Source organism: Miniopterus schreibersii (genome assembly GCF_964146895.1).
Source record: "Miniopterus schreibersii genome assembly, chromosome: 5".
Taxonomy (NCBI): Eukaryota; Metazoa; Chordata; class Mammalia; order Chiroptera; family Miniopteridae; genus Miniopterus; species Miniopterus schreibersii.
Genome location: NC_138106.1, coordinates 34,271,710 through 34,293,112, shown reverse-complemented (window position 1 = coordinate 34,293,112; position 21,403 = coordinate 34,271,710). Strand labels below are relative to the sequence as shown.

General features: G+C 46.5%; 1 protein-coding gene and 1 long non-coding RNA gene across 2 annotated transcripts in view; both read right to left on the bottom strand.

Moving 5' to 3' along the window:
* Window positions 1-20,973, bottom strand: part of LOC308557399 — a 44,121-nt gene extending 23,148 nt beyond the window's left edge. The window contains exons 1-2 of the long non-coding RNA XR_013998829.1: window positions 20,508-20,973; window positions 5,104-5,211 (exon numbers count right to left, since the gene is read on the bottom strand). This is a non-coding gene — a long non-coding RNA (uncharacterized lncRNA). The remainder of the gene's footprint in view (window positions 1-5,103; window positions 5,212-20,507) is intronic.
* Window positions 5,960-8,032, bottom strand: SOX2 (SRY-box transcription factor 2; the record flags this gene model as incomplete). The annotated part of the gene is made up of 1 exon (XM_081137847.1): window positions 5,960-8,032. The coding sequence occupies one exon, from the start codon at window positions 8,030-8,032 to the stop codon at window positions 7,067-7,069; it is 966 nt and encodes a 321-aa protein (XP_080993973.1). The 3' UTR covers window positions 5,960-7,066.
* Window positions 20,974-21,403: the final 430 nt, after the last annotated feature.

Below are 21,403 nucleotides of genomic sequence, written 5' to 3'. Positions count from 1 at the left end.
CGGGGTGGGGGCGGGGGCGCCGTCCAGCGTCTGGCCTGGCCGCCAGCGATAAGAACCCTCGGGAAGAATTCGCCGCTCCTTTTAATGCAGTAATTATTTTCCTGCCTTCGGCGGGTGGGAGCTGCCTCTGCCTGGAATGCAGGTGTCCCTCCCTTCAGGGAGATGCCCAGGGACGGCAAGTTTGCAGGACAACTTCCTAGGCAAACCCTACGCCAGGAAGAGCACTGTTAAAGGGAGACGAGGGGTCTGATTAAGGGGAATTTCACTACCTAAGACCAGAAAGTAGAGGAAGGGCTCGAATTTCTGTATTGATCTCTGGCGTCTCAAATGAGAATCTCTTGCCTTTCCTATCACCCGACTACACCACACAGTAAGAAAAGTAATAGCTGCCAATGAATCCTATTTTTTGTCACTGGCTTTGCACTCATCTTGCAAGGTAAATCTCTATCATCCCTGTTTTACGAACCAGTGAAGGGTCTGAATCCTCCCATCCCTATCTGCTCCGATCCTCGAGGGGGCCGACTATCCCAGGGGGCCCGGGCGCTCCTGTGCCTTCCCACAGCCAGGCCCACCCGCAGCCTCAGCTCGGGAAGGACTCCGGGCTAGATGGCTAACGCTGAGCCTCGGCACCGAACAGGGACAAACGACCCCTTAAAAGTAAAGGCCCGGGGTGAGAGGCCAGGGGAAGGCAGGACTTAAGTTTGGGAAGTTTGGGTCCTAGAACCTCCTTCAGGGTCACGAGGTCAACCTAGAGGAGGCTGGGGCTGGGGCTCTGGAGGGGTGAGGGCGCGCAGCACCTCGGGTGCCTTTCCACACTCGCCCGACGCGGGACCCGCCAGAGCTGAGAGGGGAAATCCGGGCGTCCCGGCAGGGTCCGCGCAGAGAGAACTTGAGCCCCACGCAAAATCTTCCCAGGGAGCCGCACGGGGGCCTCGGTGACGTCAGGCCCCTGGCCGGGCGCTCACCCGCCTCAGGTCCCTCTGCGGGCGCTTTCGCTCCGGGCGCGGGGCGCGGGGCGCAGGGCGCGGCGCGCTCCCCGGGCGGGCGGGTGGCCCGCGTGCTCCCTGCACTGCGCTGCGCCCAGCGCCCAGCCCTGAACCCCACGGAGGCAAAAGATAGTTCAGAGAACCGGAATCTTTACTAACAGTGCACACTTCAATCTGCACATGCAGGCAGACGAGAGCCACGAAACGAGTGACTCCTTGGAGCTTTTAAATCACCTGACACTTCTTTGCAAAGTACAGCAAGCATTTTAAGTCCCAAAGCCCCAAAGCAGGAAACATCTTTGCGTCCTGAAAAGAAAGGACGTTCTGTTTGCTTTTGAAGAGAAACGGAGTACACTGTTCAAGGAATCAAAAAACATCACACCAAAAACATAAAATAAAATCCATCTAGACCTGCATGCAGGAAGAGCTCTCTGCCGTGGGAAATCTTGGCCCGTCTTAATAAGCCACCCTTCCAAAGAGAAGTCCCAGTCAAAACAAGAAAGTCACGTCCATTATTTCCTAAAGGCCACAGAAAGCAAAACGAAAACTGAAAACAAGAATTGTTAAACTGGACAGCACCGTGAGAAGGAAGAGAGGCTACAAGTCTCCCTGGGTGATATCAGAGGTCATGTTTCCAGGAAAGTTTTTAATAGAAAAGATCTATGAAAGATGCCAAACCAATTCTCTTGTTTGGGCAATTTCTCAATCTTTGGAAAGTTCCTTTCACAACTGCTTACTCTAGAACTCTGAGGCTGTGTCCCTTTAAACTTTATCCACATTTTCCACAGTAAAGGTCAAGAGCTTCTCCCCCTTCTCCTGTCTTCGAGGGATCCATCTCATACACGAGGTCCCAAAGGAAACCCACCCAGCCATCTTCCAACTTCAGTCAAAAAAAAAAAAAAAAAAGGAAAGAAAGAAAGAAAAAAAAGTAAATCAACCCCCATCCCCAACCTCACTCATGGCCATCCTGAAAAGCAGCCTTTGCTTTGAAAGCAGCATAAAAAACAGTGAGATGCAAATTATTTTAAGGCAATAATGGGGGTGGGGGAGTACTGCGGAATGTTGACTCAAGTCTTTGCTAAAGCTCATGGCAAAAGAAATTGTTTCCACAAAGCCAAATATGAGGACCTGCTTTGAAAATTTTTCCAAGAGCAAGAAATAAGGGGGGGGGGGGGAGTATAAAAAGTGTTTTTAATGACAACAAACAAATAAATAAATAAGCGGTACCAACTAACAGGTGACAAACCACGTCAAACTTCAATCTCAGAGCAGTTAGCTATAAACTGTTAGCAGTTGAAAAGTAAACCTTGTGCACACAAAGGCACTGTTTAATTTCCTTCTTGTAATGGTTCTAAATGAAGACCCCATCACTATGCAGTTAAGCAGTATTTCTTGTCCCCCTGAGGCGCTGATCAGTTCTTTTTAATGTGAGAAAACTGGCAGCTCAAAACCCGTCAATGGAGCTCCCACAACAAAAGTACTGAAAAGCTGAATGAATTAGGTTTGTAACTACTGCATCCAGCCCCCCACCCCTTGCAGCTTATCTCTTATTCATTCACCTTATATTATTGTTAAGGAATCTTACTCTCAGAATCATTCCACTGCCATTTAACCTAAGGCCATGGAGGAACTTTATGAAATGTAGAAATGGAAGAGTAATGCCCCCCCCACACACACACACACTACACCTGGAAGTGTTCAGACCAATAGGTGGGAAGGAGGGGAGGAGGGGCTATCTTGTACCCCAATTTACTCTGAGACTACTAGAACTCAGAGTACTCACCTTCCATTTTAAAACCCAGATTTTATTGGCAAACAGTAATGTGTGCCCTTTCTAAATTCACACCCTGCCTGAATATCTGAAATCCTGTGACATCTCCACTTAGAAAAGGCAAAGGTTATAAATAAATCTCCTCCCCTCTCTTCCCAAAGTATAAGGCCCTAAAAGACTTTGCCAGACATGTAGAGATTAAGATAACTTCTGTCCTTGTTTTTTTTCTTTTTCTTTTAAACCAGAAACAGAAAATGAAATAGCAAAAGAGACTATACCCCTATCCCCCAGCCCAAGAAAAGGTTTTATGAAAAAGTCAGCTATAGAATGATACCAGGGCTCTGTGTATTTCAATCCAAGGCATTGCTGATGGAGAAGATTCTCCTGAGATTTCCTACTGTAAGAATGTGTTGGTTCTAGAAATAAGTACAGCTATTACAACCAAATCTACTAGCAGACTAAATAATTAATTGAAGCGTTGCTCTTTGACCCTTGAAAAGTCCAGTAGGGACACGTTTATAGTAATAATACCTCCGAATGAGCCCTTGTCAAATATTCATTTAGTGGTTAATGTGAGCCATTTTCCCCTGGGACCGTCTGTAATACCAGCTTCCCAGCATTGGCAAGAAACCTTGCTAATCTACTATAGCTCAGCAAAATATTTTAACGCTCTTTATTTAAAGTATGTAGGGGGTTGGGGGGAGAGAAAAAATTGCAGAGGGAACAAACTATAATCTCATCCTTCTGCACACTTCTCTTCAGTTTATAGGTTAATAAAACATTAAATTTATCCCCTTAGATTGGAAATTAAATGGTTTTAGTGAGCAGAATAATATCCCAAGGAAGGAACTGAGCACTCAACAACTAACTTCAGCACCAGGAAATGACCACCTCTGGGCAAGTCAAAGGGCTTATCCTCTTCTTGGAAATCATGTTATAATTAAAATAGTATATGTCCAATATTAATCTAGCTATGAAACGACACACCTTGGGGAACCATTCAACCCAATCAAATGAATGATGAAATGTATCATTTTTCTTAAATGCAGTTTATCAAAATAATTTATATTTACAAATATATTTTGGCTTTTATTTGGTTAGGAGATTGGAGGGATGGGGGAGGGGGAGAATGGGAGTCCTCTTGTTTTATGCAGACAGTGACAATCACTAAAAACTAGTTTAACTTCTCCAACTATTGCTCTCTTCCTTCTTACAAAATATTTGAACCTGAGAGTTTCTGCCAAAAAGTTATTGCTCTTTTTAGCCTGATTCTGTGGGTTGTTTTTCTTTCTTTCTTTCTTTTTTCCTAAGGGAGGTTAGTGCAGCACAATTACTATAAACCCCAACACATTATTTCTAATATATCTATATTTTTCAAAAATATACACTCCGTATAGTTGATTGGCTCAAATTCCGGGAATATCCTCCCCACCCCCAGCAAGATCATTTGGACCTTTATTCAAAGTTTCTTTTATTCGTATGTGTGAGCAAGAACTGTCGAAAGTGCTCATTACCACGTGAATAATCCGTATGTGCATTACAATGGCTGGCCAGGCCGGGGGAAATTCTTTTAGAGTCTCTGCATTAATTAGGGGGGGAAATGCCTGGCTTAGAATTGGAATTGGGAACTGGCATCATCACTTTCCTTCCCCCAGTACAGTATCACCCTAAAAATGAGGCTAAGAAAGGAATAAATAAAAACCAACATACGCTGAAAAATAAAAACACAGAAAGTACGAGGATCTCCCCAGCTGAACCCAGAACTAACATTAGCAACGCCACGAGCGAAAAATACTTTCTTAGAAAACGAGAAGATGCAGGCCAACTGGACGAGCTAACTTAGTGGCTGCAGCCGGTGCTTTGCTTAAGGTGGGGAGGCGCTGGCTGCCGGATTTCAACTTCTCCAAAGTTGTAGCGAGTTGACACAAAAAGCCCTTGACGCTGTGGGAAGCAAACCCATGCTCTCAGCGAGGCCTGACTGCCTCTCGGCTCCCGGCCCCCTTGGGTGCGGGAAGATGAGCGCGGTAAGTGGCGGAGACGGAAGGACAGTCCCCGGGTCGCGCTAACAGTGGGATTCTCCGGCTGCGACCGAGCGCGAGTCGGGCGGGATGGGGCCACATCGCTAAAGCAAAGACCACGGCGACTCCCCAGCTTCTCCGCTCCCACTGCGGACAACTACAGTCTTTCTTTACCTTTCCTGGGGCAAAAGAAAACGACAAACCCAATCTCGTTTCCCCTCCCCCTCGCCTCCCCCTCCCTCTCTCCTACGGTAGTAAAACACGGTTAGCAGATCAAAAGCATAATCATCTCCAAATGTGATTAGACCGGACAAAGTAAAATATCTACCTCAGAGTCGATTGTTTTCTTCTTTAATAGGGCTGTTGCCTGGCTTCTCTTTTGCTTGTTATCAGCTGCAGAGATTATCCGATTTGGGGCTACAGGCTTGGACCCGCGCTGCCAATTTAAGAAATGGAATTCGTGGAGGGAGAGAGAGGAAAAAAAATAAAAATAAATAATAGTAATCATAGCCGTGATAAGTCGGGGAGTTTTGCAAGACGCTCGTCGCTTTCTCTCGCCCCCTAAACGGGAAAATGTAGAGGAGAAAGTTTATGAAGTCAAGGAACAAAGAAAGCAAACCACTTGTTTCCTCTCAGACAATAGCAGGGCTGGAGCAGTCCAAACACCCACCCAGCAGATAGATGAGCGCTTTGCATGTCTAGTTTGCAATTATTCCGATACAAGAAGCATCATTTTCCCCTGTAACCACGTCTCCAAAGGGCCGTTGTGTGCTGCGGAGAAAACGAAAACAAAACCAGCCAACCTGGTTTGGATTTGGCTCAATACCCCACCTGCTAAGCTACATGAGAATCTTCAGAATTGACTCCTATACGGCAACAAGTGGCATAAATCAGTTTAACCGTAAGTCCCCATCCTGCTCATTCATTCACGCTGCTTAGAAAAGGTGGGTTGACAATATATGCCTCTAGTTTCTATTTTAGAAATGACATGAGCATTTTAATTTTTCCAGGACTTAATTAACCATCCAGCCATATGTCTGTGGCTGCTAACACGAGCACGTGCTCCTGGACTAGCCTACCAAGGTTTCAGATATTTTGCTTTCTTGGCTGAGCACAGCATATTTCCCGGAGTTTTATATAATCGGTGTTAACCAAATAAATGAAAGACTCGATAATTTCAGTGTCCATATTTCAAAAATTTATTTATCTCAAACTGTGCATAATGGAGTAAAAACTTAACTTGAAAATGTACCTGTTATAAGGATGGTATTAGTTCAAATATATACATGGATTCTCGGCAGACTGATTCAAATAATACAGAGCCGAATCTTGAAAATACAACTACGGAAAATAAAGGGGGAGGGAACCTTAAAATATCACAATAAATTTACAGAAATATTACAAACCATAAGAAAATATTTCAAACACAGTAATTTCATGGGTTTTTGTTTGTTTTTTTTATCTGAACAAAATGCAAAGTTGGGAAACAAAAGCTATTATAAATTACCAATGATGTCAACCTGCATGGCCATTTTTGTTTTTAAACAGTAAGTTAAAAAAAATTTAGTACAATCTAAAACTTTTGCCCCTTTAAAGACCACGGAGATAGTTTTACCAGTACATATCCTAGTTTTTTTCCTTTTGTACAATTTTTAAACAATTAAAATGTCCAAATCTGAATAATTTTCTTCTTTCCACGCCTGCAACTGTCCTAAAACTCCAGCTGCAGAATCGAAATTCATCAAGAAGCCTTTCCTTGAAAAATATTGGCAAATTCTCAGCTTATAAACAATGGACATTTTGATTGCCATGTTTATCTCGATAAATACTGTACAAAAGTTGCTTGCAAATATTAAAACAAATTTTTCGTCGCTTGGAGACTAGCTCTAAATATTATTGGTAAAGACTTTTGCAAACTTTCTGCAAAGCTCCTACCGTATCACTAGAACTTTTTAAAAGTTTTGCGTAGTTTTCTTTCCTCCAGATCTATACAAGGTCCATCCCCTCTCGCCCTCCCCACCCCACCCCCGCGGTTTTCTCTGTACAAAAATAGTCCCCCAAAAAGAAGTCCAGGATCTCTCATAAAAGTTTTCTGGTCGGCATCGCGGCTTTTTTTGTGAGTGTAGGTAGGCTTGGTGTTCAATCTTCTGCAGACAGATGTCCTTTGCTGTGGGTGATGAGTTTTGTGTTTGTTTTGAGCGTACCGGGTTTTTCTCCACGCCGTTTCTTACTCTCCTCTCATTTCCCTCGTCTCTTTGAAAAATCCCCCCCTCCAGTTCACCGTCCGGCCCTCACATGTGCGAGAGGGGCAGTGTGCCGTTAATGGCCGTGCCCGGCACCGGGCCGCTCTGGTAGTGCTGGGACATGTGCAGTCTGCTGGGGGCGGCGGGCTCCGGCACCTCGGCGCCGGGGAGGTACATGCTGATCATGTCCCGGAGGTCCCCAGCCTGGCAGGGCGCCCTGGAGTGGGAGGAAGAGGTAACCACAGGAGGGCTGGAGCTGGCCTCGGACTTGACCACGGAGCCCATGGAGCCCAGCGCCATGCCAGGCGTGCCCTGCTGCGAGTAGGACATGCTGTAGGTGGGCGAGCCGTTCATGTAGGTCTGCGAGCTGGTCATGGAGTTGTACTGCAGGGCGCTCACGTCGTAGCGGTGCATCGGCTGCATCTGCGCGGCGCCGTGCGCGTTCAGGCCCGGGTGCTGCGGGTAGCCCAGCTGGTCCTGCATCATGCTGTAGCTGCCGTTGCTCCAGCCGTTCATGTGCGCGTAGCTGTCCATGCGCTGGTTCACGCCCGCGCCCAGGCCGGCGCCCACCCCGACCCCGCTCGCCATGCTGTTGCCGCCCGGCGCCAGCAGCCCGCCGGGCAGCGTGTACTTATCCTTCTTCATGAGCGTCTTGGTTTTCCGCCGGGGCCGGTATTTATAATCCGGGTGCTCCTTCATGTGCAGCGCTCGCAGCCGCTTGGCCTCGTCAATGAACGGCCTCTTCTCCGTCTCCGACAAAAGTTTCCACTCCGCGCCCAGGCGCTTGCTGATCTCCGAGTTGTGCATCTTGGGGTTCTCCTGGGCCATCTTGCGCCGCTGGCCGCGGGACCACACCATGAAGGCGTTCATGGGCCGCTTGACGCGGTCCGGGCTGTTCTTCTGGTTGCCGCCCGCCGCCGCCGCCGCCGTGGAGTTGCCGCCGCCGCCGCCGCCGCCCCCCGAAGTTTGCTGCGGGCCCGGCGGCTTCAGCTCCGTCTCCATCATGTTGTACATGCGGGCTCTGTGCGCGGGCCCGGCCCGCCGGCGGCCGCCGACCCTCGGCCCGGCCGGGACTTTGGGGGGCCCGCGGGCGGGGGGAGAGGAGGAGGGGAGGCGGGCGGGGGTGTCAGGAGCGCAGGGCTCCGCGAGGAAAGTCAGACGAAGAATAATTTGGGGAAAGAAAAGAGGGAGAGAGAGAGAGAGGGAGAGAGAGAGAGAGAGGCAAACTGGAACCAGGATCAAAAAAAGCGCTTCCCTCCTCTTCTGGCCGATCCCGCCGCCGCCGATGATTGTTATTATTATTTTTTGGAAAGGCTTAAGCCTGGGGCTCAAACTTCTCTCCCTTTCTTTCTCTCTCCTCTTCTTTCTCTCAGTCCTAGTCTTAAAGAGGCAGCAAACTACTTTCCCCCTTTTGCAAACACTCTTCTCTGCCTTGACAACTCCTGATACTTTTTTGAACAAGTTAATAGACAACCATCCATGTGACGGGGGCTGTCAGGGAATAAATGGGTTTCCAGCGACCAATCAGCGCGCGGCGGCTCCTCCACTCGAGCTCAGCCTCGCCGCCGGGTTTTGCATGAAAGGGGGCGGGGCCTGCCGCGCCGCGGGCCGCGCGGGGGAGGCGGGGGGAGGGGGGAGGAGGGGCGGGGGAGGAGGGAGGGGGAGGCGCTCCCACAGCCAGCCCGCCAGCCACTGAGAAACCTTTGTATCCCCTCTCGCAGCAACAGGTCACACCACACGCCTTTTCGAAGGAAGTGGGTAAACAGCACTAAGACTGCGATTTTTTTTCCTTTAAACTTAATTCTGATTTACGTAGTGGTGCGGGCTGCTGAAATGAGGAAGGGGCGCGAGAAGCCGCTAAGGTGTGGGGGTGGGGCAGGGCAGAGTGGGTGGTTCGGGGCGACCGTCCTACTAGGATTTCAGGAAACAGCGGGCAGTTGGTGTGGCATTGTTCTCCCGCTCCTCCGCGCACTTCCCCCCAACTCCAGCCTCTCAGCGCGTCTCCCTCACCTCGCTCTTCCCTTCGCCCCTCTTTTCCCACAGGTGCCCACTCTCGCTCACCCCCTGCTCACGCTGTCCCGGCAGGAAGTTAGGTGGCGGGGAAAGCTCCGTCCTCCAGACCCTCCTAGCTTCCCCGCCGTTGGCTCTGCTCTAGAAGTCAGCCCTGCTCGGACTGCGAGGCCGAGCCCCGAGCGCAGGCGAGGCAGGCCCGGGGAGGCGGCCGCAGCCGCGCTCTCCCTGCCCGCTCGGCCCAGGGGTGGGGACCGCGGCCCGGCTGCCTAACCCCGGCCCATCACCCCCCAGTCTCCATTCAGTCCGCGCCCAGAGGACGCCCGGCCTCTCTCCCCGTCCTCCTGCCGAGCCTACCCCAAAGAAGGATTTTAGCCGTGCGGGTTTCAAAGGGAGGCTGGGGGATGAAAGCGCTCCGCCGACGGGCGCGCTCAGGCTGCGCGGAGCGTTAGCTCAACTTCCTGGCGCGGCGGCGCTGCACCGAGGCGGCCTCTGGGCCGCGCTACCAACTCCCTCCCACGCGGAGTTCCCAGAGCTCGAGCAGAACCAGCCCGGCATTCCCCGCAGTGACTTCCTTGCCGCGTCCGCCCGGGGCTGGGGGCTGCGCTCGGGGGGCGGGGGGCTCCAGGTCTGGGAGGCTGGGTGGTGCTCGCCAGGCACAGGTGCAGGCAGCGGGCAGGCCTGCGGCCAAGGCTGGAAAACCGGGGAGCCCAGCAAGGCCAGGGCTGCAGTAGGATGGGATGGGGGCGGGGGTAGGGGCTCAGAAATCCTGCCCGCCCAGGACCCAAGAGGGTAATTTTAGCCGCTCTCCCATTGTCCCGACGTAAAGATTTCAATAGGTAGGCGCTCAATGCGGAGAGCAATGGCAGCACGTCCGTTACAAATAGGTAGTTTTGTTTCTCTTGTTGTCGCTACACGGAGTCAAACAAAGCCCCGTCTAAGTTTCCTTCCACTCTCTTGTTGGGATCTTTGTAGCTAAAATGCACTTGACTACAAAGGGGGGGGGGGGAGAAAAAAAATCCCTGATGCCATTTCTTTTTGATAAAGGGCTTAAACCATCAGGGTTACTTATTTTCTTCTGTAACACTCTCTCCGCCTCCTCCTCCCCTGATCCATCCTTACTCACCCTAAGAAATTGTACCGAATGGTATCTATCGGCCACATCCCATTTATTATCTTTACAAAACTTTGCAGTATTTTGTTCCTTACTAACCTTCCCATAACCATCATCACCCCCAGTCCAACTTCTTCAATCTCTGCCCTCCCAAGCTTTTCTGTTCTTGTCAAACTCAAGATAAGTATGCTCACTGGAAACCCAGAAAAGTTGAGAAAAAGAATCCTGCAGCAGACTTGTCTTAATAAATTATTTCCAATCGACCCCTACCCCGCCCCCCCCCCTTTGGTCTCCTTTCCTCTTAAGTTATGGATTGTTTTCGTTTAGTTCTTGGGCACCCAAGAAGGAAGAGACTGGCATTCTCGAAACGCATAAATATGTCACTTTTCAAAATAAAGCAATGTCTTCTGTTTATTCGAGGTGCAATATTAAGCTAATCTCGGACACGAAGGCTAGGAAAGAAAAAAGGTTGCGTGGACCTGGAGAAGAGAAGACGGCCACTAGCTTTTCAGTGCGTCTCGGTTTCAGGGATGTGGCTGGTGCGCCCCCTACTGGTGGATTCGCTTTTCCAAGACTATGGCTTTTACCTTTAATAGAAGGTGTTTGGAAATAAAGAAAAATACATGAGGGGGATGGGAGGAAGATCAAATTACACATACTCTAGACAAAAGGGAAGTTAACATACCGTATACACTATGGAACCACGTCACAAGAGTCATATTTAATTTGCTTAACTTAGAAATGGACACATATAACCTCGAGATAAGTGGGAGGTTAAACCATGAGAAAAAGAGGTCTAAATTATGAGATTCAACATATGAATGAATTAGGATTGTCCAGACGCCACGAAGGGCAGACCAAGCATTCACTTTATGACTGTGTATGCATTGGTCTGTGCTTAGTAGCATTATTCCAAAAACTAGGGGGTGGGGGGAAAGCTTTTGGATAAGTAAGTTTGAAGATAAAACCAAGGGGTTGGTGTGGGTAATGGTGGTGTATATGTATTAAAATAAATATTAATAACGGATGGTTGTAGAAGCGAATGTTTTGAATTCTCTCTCCTCTCTTTCTCTCTCTCTCTCTCGCTCTCTCTCTCTCTCGCTCTCTCTCTCACTGTAGTAAGTAGTAAGAAGCACAAATTTTTCCTTGGGATGATATATAAAAGCTTTTATACATTCTCAGATGCATGTGTTTGTGCCTGAACTCTATAATAATTCATTTAAGAGGTTAAAGGGGCTGGCTAGGTCTTTTGTTAATTGTTTTTATCATATAAATAAGCTATGGAAATACATTACAATTGTGTTATCATTGGTTGCATTTATTTACAGCTTTATTTTAATTAAGCCTGCTGTACTTATCAAGGCAATAAACTAACTGGCTGGTGTTTATGCATAATAATGTGCTACGAAAGTAAGATTAAAGAAGATGGTGATAGCAGAAACAATTTTCTCATTAGATTTTTTTTTTTTTTTTAGAACATATGAATTTAAAAAATCAGATCACTGGCCACTCTATTTCAACCCAGCACTATCACTGGCCTCTAAATATAATAACAACTATAACAATCACAATAGGTGACAGAAGCAGTACTGCTTTAGGTTTATAACACAGCTACAGTACTAACAACAACACACAATTGACTACTAGGGAATCAAAATAAAACTTGGAAGAGGGTGCTTCATTCTCCGAAAAGTTTAAAACGTTCCCATTGGCACAATTGATGAAAACTGAAAGTGCTTAATCTAAAGAGAGTGTAACCTTTCCCTCCCATGGGCAACAAAAAGCACACTTTCAGAGCAAGATTAGGAATTAAGACTAAAAATGCCTAATTTCTGAGATATTTGGATTTGATTTTGTTCTACGATAGGCCCCAGCCAAAAATCCTTAACTGATTAACTGTAGCTCAATTTTATTTAAAAATCTTTTGCACTGATATTTTTCTCCTAAACTCCCCCTCATCCTTCCTCAAGTATTATATCTGAAGCCAACTAACAATTTTGTGGATAGGGGACTGTAGACTTATTTTTTCTCCTTAGTGGCAAATAGAGGTTTAACTTGCAGTAATTAGGTGAGAACTAGCCAAGCATCTTACTATTATGATGCTTGTTAAAAAAAAACGCTTCTTTTCTGCATCTGCATTTGAGTGTGTTCTCCTCTCTTAATCTTCTTATGGAAATGAAGGCAAACGGCAGGGAACCTGCAGAGTCTTGGAGAATGTCCTTGTTAACTGGAATTTCTCAGCATTGCTAATTAGCAGAGTTTGACGACGACCACCAGTATTGGGGGGGAAAGCTCTGTTTAACCACTCACAAACCATTCTGAGGAAGAGCAGACTAATTTTATTTTGTAATTAAAATCTGAAAAGGGCCCTATTTGACAGTTAGGGCTATGAGAGTTTTATCTCCCCGTGAAATAATTACTGCCTTGATAACTCAATTTTCTGAAAAATGTCAACTGTGGGCTCCAAAAGTTTTAATTTCATTACGTAAGGGAAAAAGGAGAGAAAAATAGAAGAAAATGTACAGAAAAGCTTTCTAATTCTGGAACTGGCTAAATGTATTAGGAGCCAGATTTGGCCAAAAGAAGGGTGTTTTTTTTCTCTCTCTCCCTTTTTTGTCATGTTTCCTCCGGATCCTAACCTTCCAACTACCTCCGCTGAGAGTGACCACAGCAGTGATCATGCTGCTGTGAAAGAGAACATACCAGTGTGGTAAGTCAGAGGCAAATAAAACTAAAAAGAGAAGTATGGCAACCCAAGAAAATGTCCTGATTTTAAAAGCCAAAAATAAAGGAAAATTCCAATGTTTAGGACAATGCCGGTACAATCTGGTAAGATGAGATCTCATTGATATTTATCCCCGAACACAAGAAAACTGAGAATTACAGAGTAAGGAGACTGGTGTAAGCCAATTTGAAAAATGCTTCCTTTTCCCCACTAAATTGCAAAACACTTCAATCACTCCAAATTGGAGCATGCCACAAGACTTCCAAAATGATCAACACTTGATTCTCCAAGGTTTATGAAGCACAGATAAATGGAGGGAAAGAAAGGTATTAGAGGATTTCTTTTCCTTAAGAAAGCAACACATATTTTCAAAAAAATAATAAGACATAAGCTGGAAACAGGATAGCGAAAGTAAGAGCAAAAATTAGAATAGAATTATACTGTAAGCAAACTACATTTGCTTTAGGTAACTGTAAAGGATCCCTCACGGGAAATCCCAGAGGGGACACTTCAATTTTTATAAAGCAATTTTCAAAATGATAGAAACTCTTTCATCTACATTTCCTTCATTTTCTTCCTATTGCCAAACTTGTCAGATTTTGAAAGTGAGAGGGATTATTGATGGGAACTAGAATAAATGTTTCTCGATGATACAAAGACAAGCATATACCTCTGGCCCTCTGTATTGACTAAGGCATAGATATGCTTACGGAGGCATGGTAGATTGGCAATTTAAAATTGCTTAATCATATTTTCTTCTTCTTGTCTGTCCCTTCAGTACCCTGCCTTTAATTTCTAGAAGTGGTATTACACATAACAAATGAACAAGGAGATAACAAATGCTATTTCACTCCAGACCCAATTTCACCAAATAATTTCACTCAAGAGCTATAAGGACCCTTGAAACCTAAGGAATGCAGAGCTGCTCTGCATTCAGCTCCTTTTTATATTCATTCTCTTTCATCTAATTCCCACTGATGAAATAAGTACATTTTTAGAAGAATTCAGTAGTTAGAAAACTAAATATATTTTCCTCTTCAAATTATAGCAACAAAAGTAATATATAATCACTTATATATGTCTTCAGGGCTATATAGAATAACCATGATATTGCTTATAACATTGCCTATATATGTACATCCGTCATATATTCCAGCTTCACAATTTCACTTCATTTCTGAATTAACAAGTAATTTTAACATAAAATTCTGTCTGTGCTCTGCAGCTGTTGTCCAGGGGGAAAAAATACAGCGTGGCCATTAAATGATCTAATTCTTTAAAATAGAAATTCCCTTTTTTTAAAAAAAAAAAAAAACCATGAAAATTTAAAGAGCTGTCACCAGTGGTTTTCAGTTGCATTGGGGGGGGGGGGGGAAGAACCTGTGATTTTTATTTTAAAAATTAGGAGAAAGGAATGAAAAACAAAAACCTGGCGAACCTCACCATGAGCTAACTGCAATGGGCCCAACAACCCATGGGCAGTTTCACACCTCTAAATCATTGCTTGGGAGTCTAAATACACATCTCCCTGACTGACCACACTATCTTGTGCAATTAATCACACCAAAGGAAAGGGGCTTCCTTAGAACCTCAATTTTCCAGTGACTAGGATTGTTATCCTCATTTTAGGGAAAAGATGATTGTTTCAGATTCTCCAACTGTGATAGTTCATTTAGTCATGACCACAACTTTTGTGGGAAAAACAAACCTAAGTGACGCATGAATGACACCCCAATGCCTGCCAGGCTACACTCACTGCACCGAAATCCGCCAAGCAGGGAGACCGTGTTTTCTTGTCCTGGCCCTTTTCAACCTGTAGCAAGGGACTTTAGTCTTCTTTCTTCAGAAGTATAATTGGACATGATATAAACTTACAAGCTACTTCAGAGGGCAGAGGTGTTTGGTACCCCAAAAAAGCAAGCTGGTGAAATACATTAGATCTGTTTAAGGGACAGATATGCTATCAAAGGAAAAGGGAGAAAGTCTTTCACCTGTCTGCATGAAAAGAAGCGGAAAGCAAACCACTGGGGGAAGAATCACCCTGTAATCACCATCAGCCCTAAACAAAACTATTACCCACTTTCTTTTTTCAAAGATTTGCAGCTGTGGCTCACCCTGGAAAGTGCTCTAAATCAAAGTGTACACCCATCTTGGGCGGGCTGGCATCCTCAAGGCCTCCCATTGACATCTGGAGCCCTCTCCCAAAAGCTCTTCTGGCCTCAAAAGAAATGTCTGAGCAGTCTGCCTTCCCAGGGGCCCACTTCTGCTCAACCCCCCCTAGCACCCCCTTCCAGCTCTGGCTCAAATGCAGTTGGGCTTCCAAACCCATCCCAATGGAATTCTCAGATCGCTAGCCTGATAATCTTTAAAGGCTCTTTGGGAGCTGGGGCTCTGACTTTTATCTCCCCTCCAACCCTTCTTCCCTTTCTGTAGGCTCTCCCCACTCCTCTTCCCTCCTGTCCCACCCTCCCTCCTTAATTTGAAGATCATTGACACGATAGGCTGTAATGAGTCCTTCAGAAACTGTTATGATCTACAGTGACAATCTCTGCACCTAATTCACAGATTATTGACAAGCACCATGGGCTCAATGGTGTCAAGTTGTACTTGTGGTTTCAACACCCTTCAGCAAACCACACAGCAGCTGGGCCCTGGATTAGGACCCACAGTCTGGCAGCGTTTATCTGCCCGCTGAGTGGTGGAGAGGTGAGTATCTGTCTGTATCTCAGCAACTTCAGGCCTGGCTGGCCTTTCTCCCTGGCGGCTGCCGCTGTCTCAGGGTTGGATCAAGAAACTAAGGTATCTTCAAAGTTTAAAAACAAAGTAAAAAAAAAAGCAAACTTAATAAAATGAAGGCTTATCCTTGACTCTCGGTCTTAACGATCAGTCACCCCCAAAGAGCTCACAAACTCCAAGCCACATCTACAGGCTTTTCACAGGGAGGCCTGGGTTCACCAGGAAAGATGGGCTGGAGAGGAGAGGGGGCTGAGGGCCTGGCACCGACTCACTGGGCCCCAGTTAGGCTGGCCTGGCCCATCCTCCTGGGTCTCCCTCAGAATCGGGCAAGATGGACTACTTACAAAACAGGGCGCCCAGCCAGCGGGCATGGGCTCAGGCCTGGACGCGGGGACAGGAGGCCGAGAAGGCCCGCCCCGCCCCTAAAGAACTCGTCCTGCGGCGGAAAAGCGCAGCCGGTGGCCAGCGCGGCTCTGCCCGCTGCGAGCCGGCCGCCCACGCCCCGGCCCCAGCCCGCACCCCAGCCCGCGCCCCGGCCCCAGCGCGCGCCCCGGCCCCAGCGCGCGCCCCAGCCCGCGCCCCAGCCCGCGCCCCGGCCCCAGCGCGCGCCCCAGCCCGCGCCCCAGCCCCAGCCCGCGCCCCAGCCCCAGCGCGCACCCCGGCCCCAGGGCGCACCCGGGCCCGGGAAGCGCTGCCTGCTGTGGCGGGCGGCGGGCCGCGGGGCTCCGGCAGCGGCCGAGGCCGCCTGAAGCCACAGAAATGACTGCGCTGGGAGAGCGGGGTGGCATTCCCAGGCCTAGGCCACCCACTTGTTTGGTTCTGGGTCCTACACTAGGAGTGGCGCTTTCTCCTGGGGACCCGGGAAGTTGGGGGCTCACGGCCCGCCTGTCCGCGGCCAGGTGCGGCTCCCCAACCCCCCCACCCCGGCTTCTCCCGACGGGTTGGGACCCCCGAGGGGGCGGAAAGGGGTCAAAATCTCCGGGCCTCTGCTATTGCAAATTCGACATCACTTCCCATCTGCAGGCACGTATCCCACTTCGTGGGTCGCCTCCAGGGGTCCCGCTGGTTTTGGCCCCCCACGCCGCCGGCTGCCCGGGGACGCGGCTGTCCGCGCCCCGCCGGTCCCCTTACGGGGCTGGCGCTGGATCCGCAGCGGGCCCCGGCGTGGCGTCCCCGACACGGTCCTAGTCCCTCGGGAAAGCAGCGGGTAGGAGGGTCTGGCGCAGGGAATCCCGCTTGCTCGTTTCCACAGCATTCCAGGTAAAAACGGATCCAAAACCTTGATTCTTTCCCTGCCACAGTATCCGAACTAATTTGTTGAGAAACAGAAGCCGCGACCCGACTCTGGAATCGGATGGGGAAGGCACCTCTCATTGCGCCAAATTGTTTTCAGCGATTCCCCTAAAAGCACAGCCTCAGACCTGCTGATCTGGGGAGGCAGGAGGAATAAAGCTAAGGTCAACATAAGCAACTTGTGTAGCCACAGTACAAATACCTTAAAAAGCAATTCTGCTCGAACATTTAGCTGGTTTCCTTCAACTGGCAAACTCGGAAAATAAATAAAACAAAGCAAGCCCTAAACTTCTTAAGGTTTTTATCTAAAAATTAAAAATGTAAGTACCTCCCCTCATCTGTTCATTTAGCATACGAATTGTTTCAACTTAATTTTAAACACCTAAATAAACCCATATTTTCCCATTGTTTTAAATTCAAAGGATGTCTCATTTTTATAGTTTATCTTTCTGAAAGAATGCAGGATGTACTTTTGTCTTCACTTGCTGACCAAAGAAAAAGTGAAAGCTCTTTCTTATGTAGACAAGTAGTTTTTGGAAGTGTAAAAACAGTCTTCTTTCCCCTAGGATAATTTGGATTCCTGGTCAATGAAAATGATGAATTTCAAAAGAAAGTACTCTTTATCATTGGTACACTTTCCCTGAAACCCTGAGGGCTGAGATACAGAGGAAAGGAGTCAGGCACCTGTGTCTTAAATAATACCTGGAATTTAGCCGCTAGTGGGGGAAAGGAAAAGTTTGATCAAGATTGGTTTGGGGGATGGGAAACATTCAAAGAATAGACTGGCCTTTTAATTACATTCTGTAAATAAACAAATAAAAAGGAGCAAGTATTTCTTTTTCTCAAACACTCAGTTCCAGTACTTGAAGGACCTCTGATGGCATTTAAGATGCAGCTGACAGCGTCAAAACAGCAAGCAGCAGCATCTTCCGTCTTATTTTTGAATGTGGACAGAACGGGAGAAGTAACTTTTGCTTGGTTCTCCACTGCTACAGAAGAAAACTCTCTTTGTTTTTTAAATCATGCTCCTCTACCTGTTTTACTATCACAGAATCTTTTAATAAGAGTCCCAAACCCAAATGGGAGTAGGGGGTGGCTGGGATGTGAGGAGGAGAAATATAGGTTAGTCTTTATACTTTTTACTGAATTAAAATTGTATTACCTCCTTTTAATTTTTATTGGATTAAAATTATATCATCTTTAAAGGATATAAAAACTTGTTTCTTCGCCCCATCTCCTTTTTGGAGGGTAATAAAGAGTTGTATCTAACCCCTGAGCAAGGTTGTAGCGATTTTCGGGACTGCCGCTGCGCAGCTCCTACTGTGTCCAACAGGGGGCGCTGGGCACGAACCTGCGCGGCGGCTCAGTGCCGCTTCACATCTGAGCCGGGTTCCAGCCCCGGAAGGCGAAAGCCGCTCGCGGGGTCGAGTACAGAGCTTTAGTCTTCGTGGATAAAAAGAGATTAAAGACTAAATTCTTTTTTTGTGTGTGTGTGTGTGGGGGGGAGGTGGTTATCAATTTTAACCAACTACGAAAATGTAGAGCTTTTTATGCTTTGATGTTCTCATAAAGAAACTCCTATCGGTTGAGGAATTACACGGTTTCTGAGCCAACTCTGCAGCTACAGTGTGGGGGAAATTATTTAATTAAAAATATATTTTTCCATCTGTTCACATGATCTTTTTAGAAGTCTTAAAAGCTGACACTGATCCCTCTGGCCTGTTAACCCTGCTCCAAGTTTCAAATACTTTAGCTATTCCGAAGGCCCTTCTATTAATTTGAAGGGGGAAAAAAGAGACCCAAATATTTAAATCTCCCCCTAAACAGTTACTCCTCTGCATCCTTTTTTCCCCTTTCTTTCTTTAAACAGGAGCTTTTATGTGATTGACACATTTCACACAGCCGATTCTGCAAAGCCAGGTATAAATGACATGAAGGGGCTCTTTAAAAATATCTGATGTTGGACTACATAACACCCATGTATAAGATGAAATCTAAATAAAATTGTAATCCACCCACCCCCACCCCAACTTAAAAAAAACACACCCAAAAACCTTCACCTGTATTTAAATAGCGTGTCTTTAATTACAGCAGTTGGGGATGCATGAGGCTGAAATGAAATTAGCAGTCATTACCAGTCCTTTAACTCTGTGGTGCTTTTGATCAGCACTAAATTAGCTTTCCAGTCCTAACAAAGACTCTACAGCAAGCAGTGGGCTGTAAATAAGACAGCGCGACCTGCCCTCAACACCTTTTCTCTTGTCAATCATAGCTCTATCATTCAGCCCAAGATTAACCTTTATCTACCAAATTAAAAAAAAAAAAAAAGAACGAAAGAAAGAAGAAAAAGAAAAAAGAAAAAGGAGGCGGGAAGGAAAGCCCCCTGACCACCACATGTCGCAATAACAGACGTTCCTAAGAGCCCCCTTTAAATTGTATTATAATGAGTCGGTGTCAGAATCTACAATTTCCAAATCATCCCTCCCCACTCTACCCCTCATCCTACTCTCCTATACCTCTTGAGTATATTAGAAGAGACAGAATGATGTTCAGATAGCAAAGGAATCCCTTTCTCTGAGTTACTAATTGGGCAAGGGCCACCCTCCATAAATCAATTTACCATTAGCCTCTCCTTCTCTATTAGTCTAACAAAATTTGGGGGGAGGAGGGGATGTTTGAGGAGAAAACATTGATAATTTTAAGGCATATACATAAGTTTCTGGGATGAAAACAATCAATTTACTTCACTAATAGACTCTAGTTTCTAAGTCTGAGGAGGAAAAACCACCAACAGCAACAACAAAAACCCAGCTGCTTTTCGCAGCACTGAAGAAAGTAAAACATTGGTTCAAATTGCCATTAGAGGGCGCCAGAGAACAAGCCCCTATCGACCCTCACACAACTTCCCGTAAAGCCCCCCCAGCTTCCAGTTTCGCCATGCTCTGTAATTCCTTCTCTCAGGTAATATTTCCTGCTTATCCTGCCCTCTTGCATCTCTAGATGTCAGTGACAATCTCATAAAAAACGAGGTGTCGCCATGTCCTTTTCCTTCTCGTCTTTCACTGCCCCCAACCATCACCAAAATAGGAAGACGCCAGGTGAAATAGTAGCAACCCCTTAATGACATCTACCTTTTGGCTCAAATCACTCCTTCCATTCTATGCAATCTTGGCCTGGAGAAGGTTCTTTGTAGGGAGGAAATGCTACAATTTAACATTCTTAAAATGGAAGCCTGAATTTTCCATTTGTGCATTTCTGCCTGGGGCTCACAGATTTCTTCATATTCATAGAAAAAGAAACAAACACACCCTTTCAAGGCAACTGCTGATGTTCAGCACTAAAACTGTTCAGAAGAGAATAAAATAATGTCACTTCATTTCTGCATTTCTTAACGAAATCAAAATCAGCATTTAATTCCAAAAGTTAACGCTTTCAGACTAAAATCTGCCTGTGTTAAATGACTGCCACTCAGGGTATATTTCCAGATCTCTTAAAGGTCAAAAGAAAAAAAACAACACAGAATGAGAGGGGAATAAAGTGAGTTGGGGGTGGGGTGGGCGGAGAGGAGTGAGCTAGCAGTGAATGTCAAAGTTGGGTTGCAAACTACTTACATGTCCATGGCAGATCAGGGTGTTGTCTTGTAGCAGTTTGATTGGCAGGTAAAAAAGCGAAAGAACGTGAGGGCTCCCTGAGCCTCTTGTCAGCCCAAGCTACATCACTTCTCACCGGACAGAACAGTTGAAGGAGCTTGCCATTCCCTTCTCGCCCTCCATCCAAGGCACCGTGAATCCATTTCGGCTTTTCTTCCCCCCAGTCTCTCCATCAGCCTCCTGCCTTCACCCGCTTCGCCTTGCGCCAGCCTCCAAGACCTAGCCTAGCTTTGCCACTGCAATCCCCTGCAACAAGAAAAATCGTTTATGGCTTAAAACCCCAAATGGCTGATTTTTTAAAAGAGAGAGGGAGAGGGAGAGAGAGGAGTGAGAGGGTGAGGGGGAGAGAGAGGGGGAGCGAGAAGAATGCACCCAGAGAACAACAAAAAAGTCAGTTATCCTAACACTGCTCTATCCCCCCCACCGTACAGAAGAAGAATAAAAAAAAAAAGCTTTATGTTTTTTCAGTGGGCATTCAAAGATAATTTGATGCCATTGTTTCTGCTACAGATGGTTCTTTTAAATACAATAACACGGCTCTTTGTGCAGGCTACCCACAATAAAAATCGAAAGCGTTCCCCTGAATAACCATTTTGTTCTCTCTTGTATGGGGCCAACAAAAGATGCCGTGAGGTAATGGGTTCTGTTTATTGAAGCCATAGAATAGGGGTTTGATAAAGATTTTTTAAAAGCAGAAGACCTTGCAAGGTCGGGCTGATCTCTTCATATCTTTTTATTAAAATATTTGTCCAATAGATTATTCCTTGGTGCAGCTGCAGGTTTTCTCCTCAATTCTTAATCAGCCCAAACATCTGTCTCTTTGAGGAGGCTTTAAAAAAAAATCTACAATTGTATCG